The 16,724-nt window shown below is 44.7% G+C and overlaps 1 protein-coding gene across 1 annotated transcript in view; it reads right to left on the reverse strand.

The window, feature by feature from the left end:
- Positions 1 to 14,600, reverse strand: part of LOC126416287 (uncharacterized) — a 136,638-nt gene extending 122,038 nt beyond the window's left edge. The window contains exon 1 of the mRNA XM_050083937.1: positions 14,269 to 14,600. Coding sequence (XP_049939894.1) covers positions 14,269 to 14,579 — 311 coding nt within the window. The 5' untranslated portion in view covers positions 14,580 to 14,600. The remainder of the gene's footprint in view (positions 1 to 14,268) is intronic.
- Positions 14,601 to 16,724: the final 2,124 nt, after the last annotated feature.

The following is a 16,724-nucleotide window of genomic DNA, read 5'->3' on the forward strand; positions in this document are numbered from 1 at the left end:
GCTTCCCCACAACGTACAAATGTGCCTCCGATTATTTTAAGAATTTTCAGAGTCGACGATAGCCGGAAGAATCAGAGGTTTTATTCCATGTGGAGTAATTAATTTTATACCTGGAAGAGTGGGAGATAGTTGTGTAAAAATATTGGTGAAACGACTTCTCTTGCCCAAAAGTTTCGATTCGAGTAACTATATACAGGGTGCGTTAAAAAATGTATACACACTTTGAACTGTCATAGACAATTTATTTCCCATTCTACAAGGTTAAATATCTGTGAGAAAGTAATGTTATGTTTCTTCAACAGGTGGCAGCAGTGCAAGGAACTAACTGCAACATGGCGGACGAGCGTTTGACCTTTGAAGCGCGGAAGCAGATAATTAAGTGGTACTGGAAGTTTGAGAATGTAGCTGCGGTTGGAAGACAGTGGAGAAGTGAGTATGGTACAGAACCACCTTCAATGTTAACAATTACACGTCTACGAGACAAATTCGAAATTCATGGAACAGTGTGTGATGTGCATAAAGGTCGATCAGGGCGACCTCGTACAGCTACAAGTGCTGATTCCACAACTACGGTCTTGGAACTGTTTCAGCGTTCGCCCCAAAAATCTTCAAGGCAAGCGGCACGTGAGAGTAATGTGCTAGTAGTGGGCCACGCATTCTGAAGAAAGGCAAGTTTCGTGTGTGCATTCCAAGGCTGGTGCAACATCTAAGTGACGACGATCCAGATCGAAGGTTTGAATTTTGCGAATGGGTTCAGGAGATGGTGAGACGTGAACCGGGATTTATGGGTAGCATAATTTATTCGGATGAAGCCCAATTCAAACTCAATGGAACTGTCAATAGCCACAATTGTGTGTACTGGGCTGAAGATAATCCACACATTAGTTGAAAAAGCTGTGAATTTGCCTTCTGTAAATGTGTGGTGTGGTTTGTCTGCAAGGGGACTCATTGGGACTTTCAGCTTTGAAGGTACTGTTACTGGAGAAACGTACCTAACAATACTTACCGACTCTATATTCCCTGGCATTCGTGTATTATACGGTAATGAAGAGTTATTTGCAACAAGATGGCGCCCCGCCGCACTATCATAGGGACGTACGAGCATACCTGGATCACAATGTGCCAGGCGAGTGGATAGGACGCAGGGGACCAATCGAGTTTCCTGCGCGCTCTCCAGACCTCACGCCGCTAGATTTCTTCTTATGGGACACAGTAAAAGATGAGGTGTACGAACCTAAACCACATAACCTGGACACACTTTGGAATGAGATTCAGGCGGTGTGTGCAGAAGTCTCATTGGACACTTTGGTACGATGTACGGAATCAGTGGTGACTCGTACTCAGAAATGTATTGATGCTGAAGGCTACCAGTTCGAACATTAATCACATGTGCAAAGTACATTTATTTTTCCAATTGGACTTTAAGCTTTCCATTTCCAGAAATTTAACATTGTAGAACGGGAAATAAATTTTCTATGACGCTTCAAAGTGTGTATACATTTTTTTGACGCACCCTGTATATTCAGCCAAATTAACTTCAGATTCCGAAAAAAAAGGGGGGGGGAGGAGCTGAACTGTCGGTTAATATGACCTGTTTGTTACCCCTCTGACAGAAAATCGGGAATCAAGTCACATAAGAAACGATATTCCACAAGCAAGCAATTGGATTACAAGTCGCTTGTGAGGTTCGGTGTCTGAGGCCTCCTGGAGATCTATAAATACGGAATCAATTTGAAATCGCTTGTCAATAGCACTCAACACTTCGTGCGAGTAAATAGCTAGTTGTATTTCAGAAGAACGATGCTTTCTAAATCCCCGTTGACTGTGTATCAACAGACCGATCTCCTCGAGGCAGGTGCGACTCTGGCCCGGCGCTGGGTTTCCCCACTGCGCGTCCTTCCCACACTGACGCTCTCCGCAGTTACTGCCGGCACCTCCTGGGGCCGAGTCTCTTGTCGCGCAGCCGCCGGGAGGCTGCAGTCCAGCCAGGCGCGAGCGACACGGCAGTGCCCACGTACACACGTACTTCTGTACCGCGCTTTACGGCGTCTGAGGTGGACCTTTTCCTGTTCCAGTGGCGAATGTTTCGCAGGAAGAACGATAATAGTGCGAGCTAGCGCGGCCCTTCACGGTTCTCGGTAGAGGTGTGCGCCGCCCGCCGCCCGCCGGTCGCTCACTGAGCGGTGGCGTGTGGCCAAAAGACGTCGACTGCGCTGCTTCGTCACAGCTTAGCGCCATTCTCAACCGTAGGAATGAATCTGCGCTCAGGATTTGTAGCTGTCGATTTACCGCGTTTTCTTCGGAGACAGTGAACGCTATGTACCTGAGATTCTTCAAGTATTACCACTGCGACCGAATACGATCATGCCTAGCGAAATGTAAAGTGATAATCGAATATTGTGAATTATTTAAGGGCACTCATTTGGCTGTCATAATAGAACAATATACGAAAGTTTACTAATTAAATTCTCAGACGTTAAGATTTGTAAACTACACTCATGCTCATAAATCAAGGATAGTGCTTATACACGGTGAAACAACGCTCTAGTGGGCGGTTTGCAGGTTTAGAACACCTCGGTGTACGACCATGCGGTGCATTTGACCTGCGGTCGTCGCACGGTGGCGCTGGCAGCGGTCCATATACGCAGAGGTGTGTTGGTCCATGTCAGAGTACGGTGCAGTAAGTAAGTGCGCAGACGTTTTCATACATGCTATTAGTGACTGTGTGTTGAAAATGGCTGAAAGAACGCAGATAGATGACGTTATGAGGGTTAGAATACTAGGGCGGCTGGAGGCTGGTCAAACACAGCAGGTCGTAGCACGGGCCCTCCGTGTGGCACAGAGTGTGATCTCAAGATTGTGGCAACGATTCCAGCACACAGGAAGACCTGCAAGGTGCATTCCACTGACCCCTGGTAACAGGAGAGCCCATAAAGCCTGGTGTCAACCACACAGTACAACACAGTACACCCCTGCATGTCTTCAACGGAGGAACTGTAACAGGTCAGGCGTATCGGGACGTCATTTTGCACCAGTATGTCCGCCTTTTCAGGGGTGCAGTGGGTCTCACCTTCTTCCTGATGGATGATAACGCACGGCCCTACCGAGCTGCCATCGTGGAGGAGTACCTTCAAACAGAAGATATCAGGCGAATGGAGTGGCCTGCCTGTTCTCCAGACCTAAACCCCATCAAGCACTTCTGGGATGCTCTCGGTCGACGTATCGCTGCACGTCTTCAAACCCCTAGGACACTTCACTTCAGGAGCTCCGACAGGCACTGGTGTAAGAATGGGAGGCTATACCCCAGCAGCTACTCGACCACCTCATCCAGAGTTTGCCAACCCGTTGTGCGGCCTGTGTACGTGTGCATGGTGATCATACCCGATATTGATGTCGGGGTACATGCGCAGGAAGCAGTGGCGTTTTGTAGCACATGTGTTTCGGGACGGTTTTCTCAACTTATCACCAATACCGTGGACTTACAGATCAGTGTCGTGTGTGTTCCCTATGTGCCTATGCTATTAGCGCCACATTCTCCAATTATCCTTCATTTATGAGCATGAGTATATACAGAGTGAGGTAGGAATTTCGTTCCGATTTTGTTTAGAAAACAATTGCACCGTCTTTGTCAGCTTCCTGTATCACTTTCTCGTTGGCTTTCTCTGTCTGAACTACTAACGTAAGACGCTGTAACGGGACAACATCCTCTAGCATTACCTTTCCTTGACAGTGGCTGTCGATACCAGTATTATTTTTCGAATTTTGTTCAGGTCAATATTACATCATTTGCTTTTCTGAAAACTTTCATATAATTTTATATCGGTATATTTCAAGCTAAAATTTATGGGAAGGAATAACTTCAGAAAATATTTCAGTTTCGATGTTATTATCGGTAAGTACTAGTTCTGAATGTACAGTCAAAATTACTTTTTCAGATACATTTGAAATGACGTATTATTAGCACAGTTAAAATTTCTATTCTTAATTACTCAATCCTGTTCTGTTTACTAAGTTTATTTCAGCCGGCCGCTGTGGGCGAGAGGTTCTAGGTGCTTCAGTCTGGAAACTGATAACCTCAGATGTTAAGTCCCATAGTCCTCAGAGTCATTTGAACCATTCGTTTATTTCAGGATTCATTTATGAAGTAATAATCGATATTAATATCTAAGGCTAGTGGGAATTCATTATTTAGGAGAAATTGTTAACTCTTTGGAATAGTTATTTCCGCAGTGTGTGGGAGTCTTAAGCATGCCTCTGATGTGATCGGACTTATTTTTGTACTTTTGTGCGAACAATAAAATTTCCGCTTTGTTAATGTGAAATATCATAATACTATATGATATACTTAAATGTGGGGAAATCTATTTACGCAAAAAAAGGTTGCAACAACAATCTTCAGATTTATTTAGTTCAAACAACCGTTTAAGATCTGATATGATATTTTCGGCTTCAAGAATCACACCCCTAGACGAGAAGAACTGGAGCCAATCAACACGACAAGCTAGGAAAGTTTATTGCAATCTTCACTCCTCTCAAATCTTCATAAAATACATTACTTATTAATTACTTCGACTGGGCGTTGTTTAATGTGGGCAGTAGATGGAAGTAGGAAGTATGGAGAGATTAGAAGGTGACTGGTTTCTTTTTCTTTGTATTACTTAGACTACTAACATTTACTTGACAGGTATATGGTTTCTAATTAATATTATTAATACTTGTCCTTACTTTGATATTTAAGTATTTTTGCAGCCTCTTAACGGCCATGTTAAGTCAGGCGTTACTAATATGGTGATACTATTGACTGGCCGCCATCGCTGTAGCCTTTAAAGTACTTCGCATTTATTCTAAATTCATCTTACGAAATCTGGTACCTTTTAAAGAATCATTACAATATAGAGCAAATACTGGCATTAAATTACTGATATTTCTTCCCACTGTTAGCAACAAGCCAACAATCACAGATTACGCTGGTTTCCGTCTCAGCTCCCGTCAGTAAGATAATTCCGCAATCACTTCTTACTAGCATCCAAATACACTCAGCTTTTAATATTCAGTTCAAGAGGAAGAGTGATTATACTGTGGAAGTGTGAATTTGTGTGAAGGAAAGTTGAAGAAATAAGGCTTGCTTTCAGTCTCCAGCTAAAATCGCACTGACGTTGACACATATATTGGATAGAACAAACTAAACACTCATGTTGACGAGCGTGGCAACTGATAATTCTGTACTTTGATTAGAGAAACAAAAAATTTGAATCCAACTGTGCAGTAGCAAATCGAGAAAATGAACTAACAGGACACGTTGCAGTTGTTAATATTGACTGTAACGACCGATGTTTGAGATATAGTAGTAAGCAGAGATGGGTCACACTATATTCACCCAGTATTTCGGAATGTGAGCACCGAATGACTTGCTACAAACTTTGGCTATAACTTGAAACCTTTTCTATATGTTTTCTCGCTTACACGCTAGATGTAATTTGCCTAGAAGCAAGCGATATTTTTATTGACTCCTCTTGGAACATATGAATTTTAATAGTAAACCACACTCCTGCAACGTTTGTCTCTGGGCTTGGTTGAGCTATTCTTGTGTACAGATGGCTTCAGGAGGATTGATCAGTACTAGGGGAATAAAAAAATTCACTAAACATAGACTCTAAAATGCATATTTCAAGAGCTATGACAACTTGTTCAGTCAAAGAGGTGCGTTTCACAGTAGCGAAAATGAACAAGTATTTGCAGCTATTAAGGTACGCACTTCAGAGCACATGTTTACTAGACTTCTCTTCAAATGATCGTTCCTGACAAAAACCTGAACACTGCCAGTATTCCTGCTGGGATACCGGTATACTGTGGAACTAATTGTCCTGTTACACTAATCTACGGTACGTCGGAAGTTACTTCTACGTCTGAAGATTTCTCTCCGCTGAGAATGACATACTTTGTTCTGTTTCGTAAGCATTCTTCAGCCACGCAGCTGATCCGATATTCCGCACGCTCGTACCTTGTTCATCAGCTGGCAGTACGGAACTACACCGAATGGCTTCTTCAAGTCAACAATACGGCGTGTAACTCTGAGCAGGTATGTTCTGCGTAGAACAGAACTATCTGGGTTAAATCGTTACATAGATGCCGAACGGCCTTATGATCAGTGATTGCCTGTTACACGCTAACTGAAGGTAAGAGTTCTTGCTTGTTTATAACCAGGAGATGTAATACGTGACTTCGAGAGTCGATTCTGTGATTAGCTGCTCAAGTAGTTTTCGGATAAGGTATGTAGAACGATTTCACACGATTCCCTATTCCCGTATCTGCTACCCGCTCTGAGCACTTGAGTCACTCAGTGTGCGGCTGCCAAGTTGAAATCTCCCCTTAATTTAATTATGATCGAGAAATTTACGCGCAGCCGTCTCTTTAAGTTTTCGCTCAAATGTCCCGCCACTACCGCTCCTCAGGCATGGGGTCTCTAAATGCACCCGATGACCACGTCTGATCCACCTTTAACACACATCTAGACCCAAATTACTTTGCATTTGTAATATGCAATATAACCACTACATATTAACGTATTATTTACGGCATAAAAATCTCCCTCGCCGCCGGCATTCAGTCAGTCTTTGCGATTTACATTCAAATCGTTATTTGATTTTTATTATATCTGTTACCACAGCCATTATGCTCTCCTCAAAACCAGAAGTTTGTCAAGACATTTCAAAATAAACATCTGCAAAGCACTCCTACAGCCTGTAGTACTATATGGATGTGCCACCTGGAGTACAACCAAGCAAGATCTGAACAGACTGATGATATTTGAAAGGAAAGCCCTTAGGAATATTTTTGGACCAGTTTACGACAATGAGTTTGGAAAATGGAGGATTCGTCACAATACAGGATTGTGTGATATTTACAAAGAGCCGAACATCGTGGCGATAACGAAGACACGCCGACTCCAGTGCGCAGGGCGTGTTGCTCGAATGCAGGAAAACCGGTGGCCGAAAAACTGTACTCAACACCAGGCCAACCGGCAGAAGGCTCGTACGAAGACCTAGAACTCTATGGAGTGACTGCGTATCCAAAGACCTTCAGAGAGTGGGACTGCTGGAGGGATGGCAGAAAGGACCCGAAGACAGGCCGAAGTGCCGGCCTCTGTGGCCAAGCGGTTCTAGGCGCTTCAGTCTGGAACCGCGTTGCTGCTACGGGCGCAGGTTCGAATCCTGCCTCGGGCATGGATGTGTGTGATGTCGTTAAATTAGTTAGGTTTAAGTAGTTCTAAGTCTAGGGGACTGATGACCTCAGATGTTAAGTCCCACAGTGTTCAGGGCCATTTGAACAAGCCGAAGTGGAGGCAATCTCTCAATGCAGCGCGTGGTCCATTGGGCCTGATCGCGTAAAGCAGTAATCTTGTTCCAGCCACCTTCCTGTCCTTAGTACTATCTGGGAATTATTACCATTTATGAGTGAGACTATTTCCTGGACCTATCTACGGATGTTCCTGCATGAACTGTTGCTGCGATCTTCCATGACATATCAAATGGCTCTGAGCACTATGGGACTGGTCATCAGTCCCCTAGAACTTAGAACTACTTAAACCTAACTAACCTAAGGACATCACACACTTCCATGCCCGAGGCAGGATTCGAACCTGGCGACCGTAGCAGCAGCGCGGTTCCAGACTGGAGCGCCTAGAACCTCTCGCGGCCACAACGGCCAGTTCCACGACAGATACTTCACACTTTAACTACTGTGGCTTTCATTCTTCCGTGTACGAAAGCAGACAGTATCTTATGGGGCCGATGTAGGGTTTGTGTACCCTAAAGAACCACGTAAACACACGTGCTCCACTACCCTAGCAGCCCCTCCCTGCTGTAGTACACGCCTGCCCTATCCGCGTCCGTCACAGAATCCTCCGAGTATATGGTTTGGGCCTACACTGGGCTCCAAACCAGAGGACCGCGATCGGTTCTGGGAAAGATGCTGCTCCATCATTCGGCGCAGGAGGCAAGCTGACATCAGATGAACAAGCCAGCCGAGGCTGGCCTCTGAACGAAGGCGCAGACACACACACACACACACACACACACACACACACACACACACACACAAGTCTTACGCTTCCCACTTTCGGCTATATTCGGGGATGCTTTTATATTAGCGTCGTTCTGTCCTCGCGATATGTATGGTTAACATACGGAGGGGACGAGGAATGCGTTTACATTCCAATCCGAAAGTCAGTTCTGAACTTTGTAAGTTTTCTCCTCGTGTCATTCTGGGAGAGAGGGAGAGGGCCGGATAACGTTCCGGCCGCCACCGTTACATTCCCCAGGGAGACAAACAGCCGGCTATCTGCAGGAGTTGCCACACGCGCCGGACTTGGTGAGCTGTAAACAGGGCGAGTTGCGGCGTCTACTCAGCAGTTCGGGACATCGAGGCGAGGCTTCCGGGAGATAACAGAAAGCAGCGGGCCGCGTTCCTGTTGCCCGGTTAGCGCTGCCATTAAGTTTCGTATTAACAGACTCAAATATCTTATATGGGACGACGTACTTGTTTAAAAGGCATTGTAGAGCTCACGAAAAGACAACAGTGACACTGTGCTCCTGAAACTTTTCAATGGGCATTTGAGAAATAGGGCTATGAAAGTAACGAGTCAATTTTAAAACTCTTCTATTCGGTACACATTACAACGTATTCTTTACTTGCGTTACCAAAGACACGCCGCCATGTGTGTGCTGTGATTAGCTGATGAGAAATTAGCCGGTGCACGCGCCACATTCCATTGCATTTTATCGCGGGTACTGCATTCAGCCTTTTTAGCAAACCACATATTAAGGCCACTGAGTGAAATTCCACTAAATATCCCGTTTAAGATTCCAAGTTCCAACGCTGAACTATGACTTCTGAGTCGGCACCTAATTTGCTGCACCCCCGTTCCAGCATCATTCAGAAGAGCGTCAAATGTTTCTATACTCTGTTTTATTTCTGCTAGTTTTAAAATTTTCCGGGCGAACTGGACGTTCAAACAGATTTCGCGCTTGCAGCGGGTCGTCACTCAATTCTTCGCACGATGTTTCGACTGGGTAACTCCAGTCACCTTCAGGTGACCAGGACAAATCATTTCACAAAACATTTTACTTTTTTCATTTTTTCTTCATGTTTATTAAGAGTGTACAGACCAACAGAAAGCAGAGAAGTTTTCAAATTTATAATGTGACTCGATATTTTTTGACAATTCTTTTCCAGAGCTAGCAGCAGTTGATTCCAGTTTACCCTCAGATTACTATACAGGTTTCTTAAGAGCTCTAATTTCTTTCAAGCAATTGGAAAATTAGACGGCCAGTTGGAAACTTGATAACTCATTTATCACTTTCCGTTTAGCTATGAAAATTCTGAATACTATGCATTGTACAATTTCTAGGGAGTCTTTTTTTCATTCCGCTCAAACGTTGGATCACAAACCACTGCTTGATGGAACAGCAAAAACCAGGAGGAGGATTAAGTTAATTGTCCTTAACTGACGTGCTTTTGTATTACAGTTTGCGTTCAACGAAACTCTGATTACCGATGCATTATAGATTAAAAAGGCGCGTAGTTTTCAGGACAATGCTCGAAAATAAAATGGCAGTAAAAGGCAGAGATTGCGTTCTATTCGGATATCTTAATGGAATTGACAGTGGATACAGCTGAAACTGTTTGTAGCAATATTTAAAATGAACTTTTAAAGAAACGCTTCTGCAAACATCAGCTACTGTGTAATCCGTCTACGTAGGCACATTTAGAAGCTAATATCAGCTGTTATTAAGCTGCTGCAGTATGCTTATCTTGGTGGAATGCACACAAAACAAGTAGTTGAGGCAACGTGACAATCTTTTTCCATTCATACGTTAACATTTCTTACAGTCGTGCATCTGGTAGATGAATCGATTGTAGTACATTGGTTTCTCTCACCTAACTATCAAATCTGCCAACTGTGTATTTGGTACCACTGACGAAATGCACCAACAATACCACCGACTTCCACGTCCATGCGCTTTGCACAAATATCACTTTACAGTACCCTCGTCTTACTATACTGTCAGAGTACCGAGTGGTATTTGTAAAACAAACAAGGAATAAAATGATTCCGAAATAATATTTCTGTGCAGAGTTGACACAATCAAAAAATGAGTTTCGAGTACGAAACAATTATTTACCATAAGAAAAACACAGGCGCGCGCACACACAGGCATCTAAACCTATGTATATTAAGCTATCTGTTTGCAGGCCAAACGCGTCCCTCTCATGATGAGAGCGGCTTCACCGAGTACAGAAACGCAATGATACGGAATACGTGTCCGTGACTCGTGTGTTGCAGCCGAGACGCCAGCGTCAGCCTGAGACTCGGTAACTGGCGCAAAGTAATGACTGCAGGTCTGGCAATGAATTGCACCCGGCGAGACGCCGGGTCTGCGCTTTGAGACTGGTCGAACACTCAGTTCCGCAGAAAAATGCGCTAAAACGAAAGGCCCGAGGGCTGTGTGATGTGTGAATACAGCTCTTGTGTAGTTTTGTCTTTATACGCAACAAGAAGACTAAGGAAACTGACGTAAAACTTATTTGCGGTTGGCCTTACGTTATACCACAGAGGTACTGCGCCAGCTACGGTGTGTGTTAACATCTAGCACAGCGTAGTGTTTACAAAGAACTTAACATCTACGTAGGCCTATTTCGTCACAACTAATACATACTGTGTGTAACGCATTACGTCCAACTTTGTGTTAACACCGCTCTGGCGGATTCCTGGCCCTTTGTCTTAGTTTTAATCAATTTCTCAGATTTTTCCGCGAAAAATTTCAATGCCATTAGAAAGTATACCATTTCATTTTAAACACCACACTTTCTCCCGTACCTCGGTTGATACAAGGTTTAATTTGAACTGTTCAGGAACCGAAAGGGGTGTTACACCTTAGGCGCCTCAACACACACGTATAACGGGTCCATGACACAAGCGGAATACAGGTCCTACTGAACGGTGATTCCGTTATGCGCTCTGTCCTATCAAGAGGTTACGTGAAACAGCTGAAATGTAGCTTATCAAAATGTGCAAGAACGCTACTGAAGCACCTACGCTATCACGTAGACACTATCACAAACTGACAACAAAACTTACTGGTCTTATCATCTGTCTCTTTTGGTGACTGTTGGTTCGGAGTTGGGAGGTATTACTTATACTGAACGACCCGTAAGGCAGTATCTTAGCCAGTCCTAAATTCAGTTTCTGAGTCGTCCAACATAGAGTCTTTCCGCAGCATGACAGTCCGGCTTTGAAAAATTTCTTAAAATCTTAACATTTGCCGGAAGGCTATATTTCCTCGAGACTTAAATGGAAAGACTTCAGTAAGGCTTTCGATTGAGACTACGCCGACGGCTGAAGGAAATATGGCTGTTCCGTACAATCGTGAGACTGCGTTGGTAAGGTTGTTGGCGGACAGAACGCACTGAAATAGTTTAAGGTGTGGTCTCGGGGTGTAAAGATAGGGTAATTATCGTTAATGATATAAAGCGATGGACTGAGTATTACCTGCGGTCTCAGACATTTCGTGGATAGCACGGTTAGATATGAATTCTTGTTGTTGTGGTCTTCAGTCCAGAGATTGGTTTGATGTAGCTCTCCATGCTACTCTATCCTGTGCAAGCTTCTTCATCTCCCAGTACCTACTGCAACATGCACCATTCTGAATCTGCTTAGTGTATTCATCTTTTGGTCTCCCTCTACGATTTTTACCCTCCACGCTGCCGTCCAATACTAAATTAGTGATCCCTTGATGCCTCCTAACGTGTCCTACTAACCGATATCGCTTCTTCTAGTCAAGTTGTGCCACAAATTTCTCTTCTCTCCAATTCTATTCAACACCCCCTCATTAGTTATGTGATCCACCCATCTAATCTTCAACATTCTTCTGTAGCACCACATTTCGAAAGCTTCTATTCTCTTCTTGTGTAATTATTTATCGTCGACGTTTCACTCCCATACAAATACTTTCAGAAACGACTTCCTGACACTTAAATCTGTACTCGATGTTAAATTTCTCTTCAGAAACGCTTTCCTTGCCATTGCTAGTCTACATTTTATATTCTAAATTTTATCATCAGATAAGGCAAGAGGTCAGCTTAGGTCGAAAACTTGGATTTATGGACAGCGTTACCAATTGTGTTGGTGTGGACACGTTAATAAACCTACGAGTTTAATTACTTGAACAAAAGCTAACGAGATTGCGGTCCTAACCAGTCAGAGAAAAAAATAATGTTTTTAGTTGTATTGGTGACGAGTGTAAACACTGACTACGATTTATGTCATCTGTTGATGACATTTTTTCTCTAATGAGGGTGAAACTGCGACGTAATTAAATTAATACTATTCAGTAAATAATTATAGTATCAGACAAATGAACTATTACAAAATACAGAAGTCTACGGAATTTTGACTCCGAAATTAAGAATTAATGGTTTAACTAAAAGTTTGAGGAAAGCAGTATCAATAATTGAAAGTAAGTGCGAAGTGTACCTGAGTTAGATGAGGTGTGGGTGGGCCCAAGGGCTAGAGTGAAGGAGTGGTGTTAACCGTGAGCCAAGCCTGCCGCAGTGTGTACCATCTGAAGTGTGAGATCAAGTGTAAGTAGTTAACGCTCTCATGATGTTCTTTATTGCCTTCGGGATTTTCAGTTGAGCTAAGTCAGGTTATGTTTTCGGTACCAATTATAGTTGGTTAGCGCTAGTTGGGCGTTTCTTCGTTTTTGGTACGAGCAGTAGCTGTTTGTTTAGGTATGTATATTGGAGTATTTTCGTGATTTCACAGTTATTTTTTATTTTATTGTCGCTTATTTTGCACTTGCAATGACGTCATTGTTGAAAGTCGACGGGTGGTACGGAAGGGTGTTACTGGATTTGCATGTCAGACATGGAATGGTAAAGTCGTATAAACCAGTGGGTAACAGTGGATTTAATTGTTATGTAGGCGTACTTGTTGGTAAAGCAAACGGAAGGCGCTAGCTCACTGATAGCGTGCTGGGAAACTGGATCATTTGCGGAAGAGATTAGCTGAAAAACATTTGCTATATCAGAAGAGTGTTCAGATCCGCTGATCAGACTAATAGGCTAGACCGAGCGTGTAGAAAGAGCTGATTCCCTCGCTGGAGGGTAACAAATGCCGGGAAATTCCAAACGACCTACTCGGCCGCACGTACAATATGCCGCTACAGCTACTGACATTGATGCAACAACCAACTATGGGAACCGATCCTACAAAATTATTCGCCTTTTCCATACAAATTCTGAATCCAAGATAGGCCAATAATAACCACAGTACATAGCCTATGCTGTAGGTCAACTCACTGTCCATTCGTAAAGGAAAAGCTGGGAAACCTTATCTTAAATTAGAGCAGAAGAACCGCATCCTCTGCAACGCGCTTTAAAATAATCTAGAAGTGGCGGCTACTGTTGACAACTTTCCGAGGTCGCACGCACGTGTGCAGTGAGACGTTACCAGGCGTGGGAAAAAATCTGCACACAAATAGCATTTTAAGCAAAGACCGGCAGGTTAGCCTGAACGTAGGTGTAATTCAATCCTGCAGCCTCCACGATGTTTACACCAGCGGCATTCACCCACTGCAGTACATCTTTCCAGTTGAATTACCAACTCAGTGAATTTACGAAGAAAGCAAAATTTTTCAAAACGAACACGAGTAGGGTTAAGCTACACACAAATGAGACGGTTTGGAAACTCGCTTCAATAATTTCTGTAATTTTGTTTGGTCTGTGACCCTTATTCAGTTAGACTGACGGAACGGGTAGAATATTCAATGTCTGTGTACTCTTCAAGAGTTGGTTCAGGCGTGATAAGGGTGTTGTGCATCGCGTGAGGATTCAGATTGTGTGCAAGTGGGTCAGGAAACATTCCTCCCGTATGTCGAATAATGATGACAGAAAGGGCACCTTCCACGTCGATTGTTGACTGTGTTTATTTACGAAGGAAATATTTCGCGAGAAGTATGTCGTCTTAACAAGATTGAATATGCACTGACGCAATTGATTGCGAACTGTTGCTTAAAGATTCTGTAGCTGAGATCACTATCAGAAACAAACAGTACGTATAATAAACGTGTCGGAACTGTCATTTCTGCAGCATTTGGCCGAAATAAGACAACAGTCTATGAAATTAGAGCTAGTCTGGCTCGGATAGAAAGAGCCCGCGAATGGGAGAGGAAAGGCGGGCCGCGGCGCCCTCGCAGCTCCACCCACCTGTCATCGAGCAGGTCGAGTCCGGTAGTCACGATGGTGCCGTTCTTGCACAGGTAGTAGAGCACGCAGACGCACGACTTGCCGGGCCCGCACTCGCACGGCTCGTAAGTGCTCTGCCGGAGCGGGTCCACCGTGGACGCGCCGACGCCGGGGCCGGGGGTGGAGCCGCCCCCCACGTTGTTGTTGGGCGCCTGGGTGACCGGGTTGTAGTCGGGGGCGGACAGCCCCCACCACCAGGGCAGCTGCTGCGCCGCCGCCAGCGCCAAGAGGTAGGTCGCCAGGGCGAGCCGCGCGCTACCTGCTGCCCGCATCGTGTCTGCTGTCGCACTGACCGCGGGGCCGCGGCGCGGCGGGCCCAGCGGGCACCGGCCGTCTTCAGCCAACCGGGCGCGAGGTGCGCGCGCACCGCCGGAGCCCGCGGCTTTCCGGGTTGCGACACTCGGCAGTCGCACGACACGAATCTACTAAAACCCAGAAGGCCAAAATTGACTCACCAGCGGTGAGCTCCGCGACCAGAGGACAGAAGATACGAAACTGTTTCTTCTTAGCTTGTCGTCTGAACTTAATGAAATGAATGAGCAATACGTAAAAATATTCGAGCGTAAAGTATTACAGCTAATCGAGGAAATCGCGACATTTGGCAATTTGTAGTAAACTTCTATGGGACCAGACTGCTGAGGTCATCGATCCCTAGACTTACGAACTACTTAATCTAACTTGCAATACTTTCGCTAAGGACAACACACACTCCCGTGCCCGAGGGAGCACTCGAACTTCCGACGGGTGTAGCTACGCGAACCGTGACGAGGTCCTACGGACTGCGCGGCCACCCCACGAGGCGACGAAATCGTGAACCGGGCACCTACTCCACCACTGTTTGTCCCAATAGCTGTTACGCAGTCGTTCGGATCCCAGTCAATCGATGTTACTACTCAATCAGGCGAAGATACCGAGACAATAGCGCAGCCAGTCAGTTTTACGAGGTACTTTGACAAGCAATTGGTCAACGATCGACGGAAGATTCTAGTGACAATGCAGCTTGAAAGTTAGTTAAGAAATAGACGTATAAAACATAGTAATCCGTATCTACAGTCAATGAAATATTATTAGTGTATAAAATACAGGGTGATAATAATTAAACTTCCAAAACGCTGTAGAAATAACACCACTGGTCGGAATGAATTGCAACGAAATATTATCGGAGAAGGGGGAAAACTGATCAATTGATTACGCTGTATGTGTTAGAACACGTAAATGAAAACACGTGTCATGCGCACGACCCATTGAAGTCGGTATAAACACGCCGGTACACGGCTTTTCCTGCTTTCGGTTCTGTGACGTTCGCCATGACTGTCACAATGCAGGATTGCGCTCTGCCTGTAAAGCTGTATTACAAGAAAGATGACTGTGCACATGTGACTTCTCAACTTTTCCCGGCGTATTTCTTCTTCTAATAATTTTCGGGTATGCAGCCGGATCCCGTCGACATTCTACCACGATATTTCGGCCGAGAGACGTCCGGCCATCAGGTGAGTACACAAGTCGCGACTGCACCTGGTTTCTTCAGTAGTTGTGTACTCACCTGATGATGGCCGGACGTCTCTGGGCCGAAATATCGTGGCAGAATGTCGACGGGATCCGGCTGCATACCCGGAAATTATTAGAAGACTGTCCACACGTCGCCCTGCAGAAGATCCGAACACTGAAGGGTTTGAAAATATATGCTGGTCCGATGACTTCCGTGGGTCCGAGAAAAATGATTCGGAATTAGAAAAGACTTGTTATTTTGGTGTGCAACCTGGTAGAGGGAGGAAACGAATTGATTCGACGTCAGTGGAAGCAGTGGCCACTACAATGCAGGAGACGAGTGGTGGTGTGCAAATGTATAGTGCACGGAGAATTGCCCGAACATTGGAGATACCCGTAAACGCGGTGCGTAAAATCCTACGAAACATCCGTCTTTTCAATTTTGTGATATGATGACACGATGGAGACCGTGACTGTTGTTTGAAGACAAATGTTGATGGTGTTCGGACAGCAAACACTCCAAACCGAAAAGGAACTGAAAGTAAATTTGTGGTTGGTTGCTCTCCGAACACCATCAACATCCTTCTTTGCCATCCATTCAAAATTACCCATGTGCACGAGTTGCTTCCTGTTGACCTGCCAGCAAGAGAGACCATATTTTTAGAATTTCTTGCTCGAATGGAAGTGGACAATGACTGGCCGTGGAAGATTTTGTGAACAGAGGAAGCCCATTTCCATCTGATAGGATGTCAATACACAGAATTCTCTAATGTTGGAAACGGAAAATCCACACGCAAATCAACGGGTACCACCTCATCCTGAAAAGATCGCTGTGTGATGCGGGTTTACGGTTTCATTTATCATACGGCGATATTTTTTCGAAATGACAGGTGCTTCCGGTCCCGTTACCTGTACCGTCACTGGTAAGT

This window comes from Schistocerca serialis, chromosome 8 (assembly GCF_023864345.2).
Source record: "Schistocerca serialis cubense isolate TAMUIC-IGC-003099 chromosome 8, iqSchSeri2.2, whole genome shotgun sequence".
NCBI lineage: Eukaryota > Metazoa > Arthropoda > Insecta > Orthoptera > Acrididae > Schistocerca > Schistocerca serialis.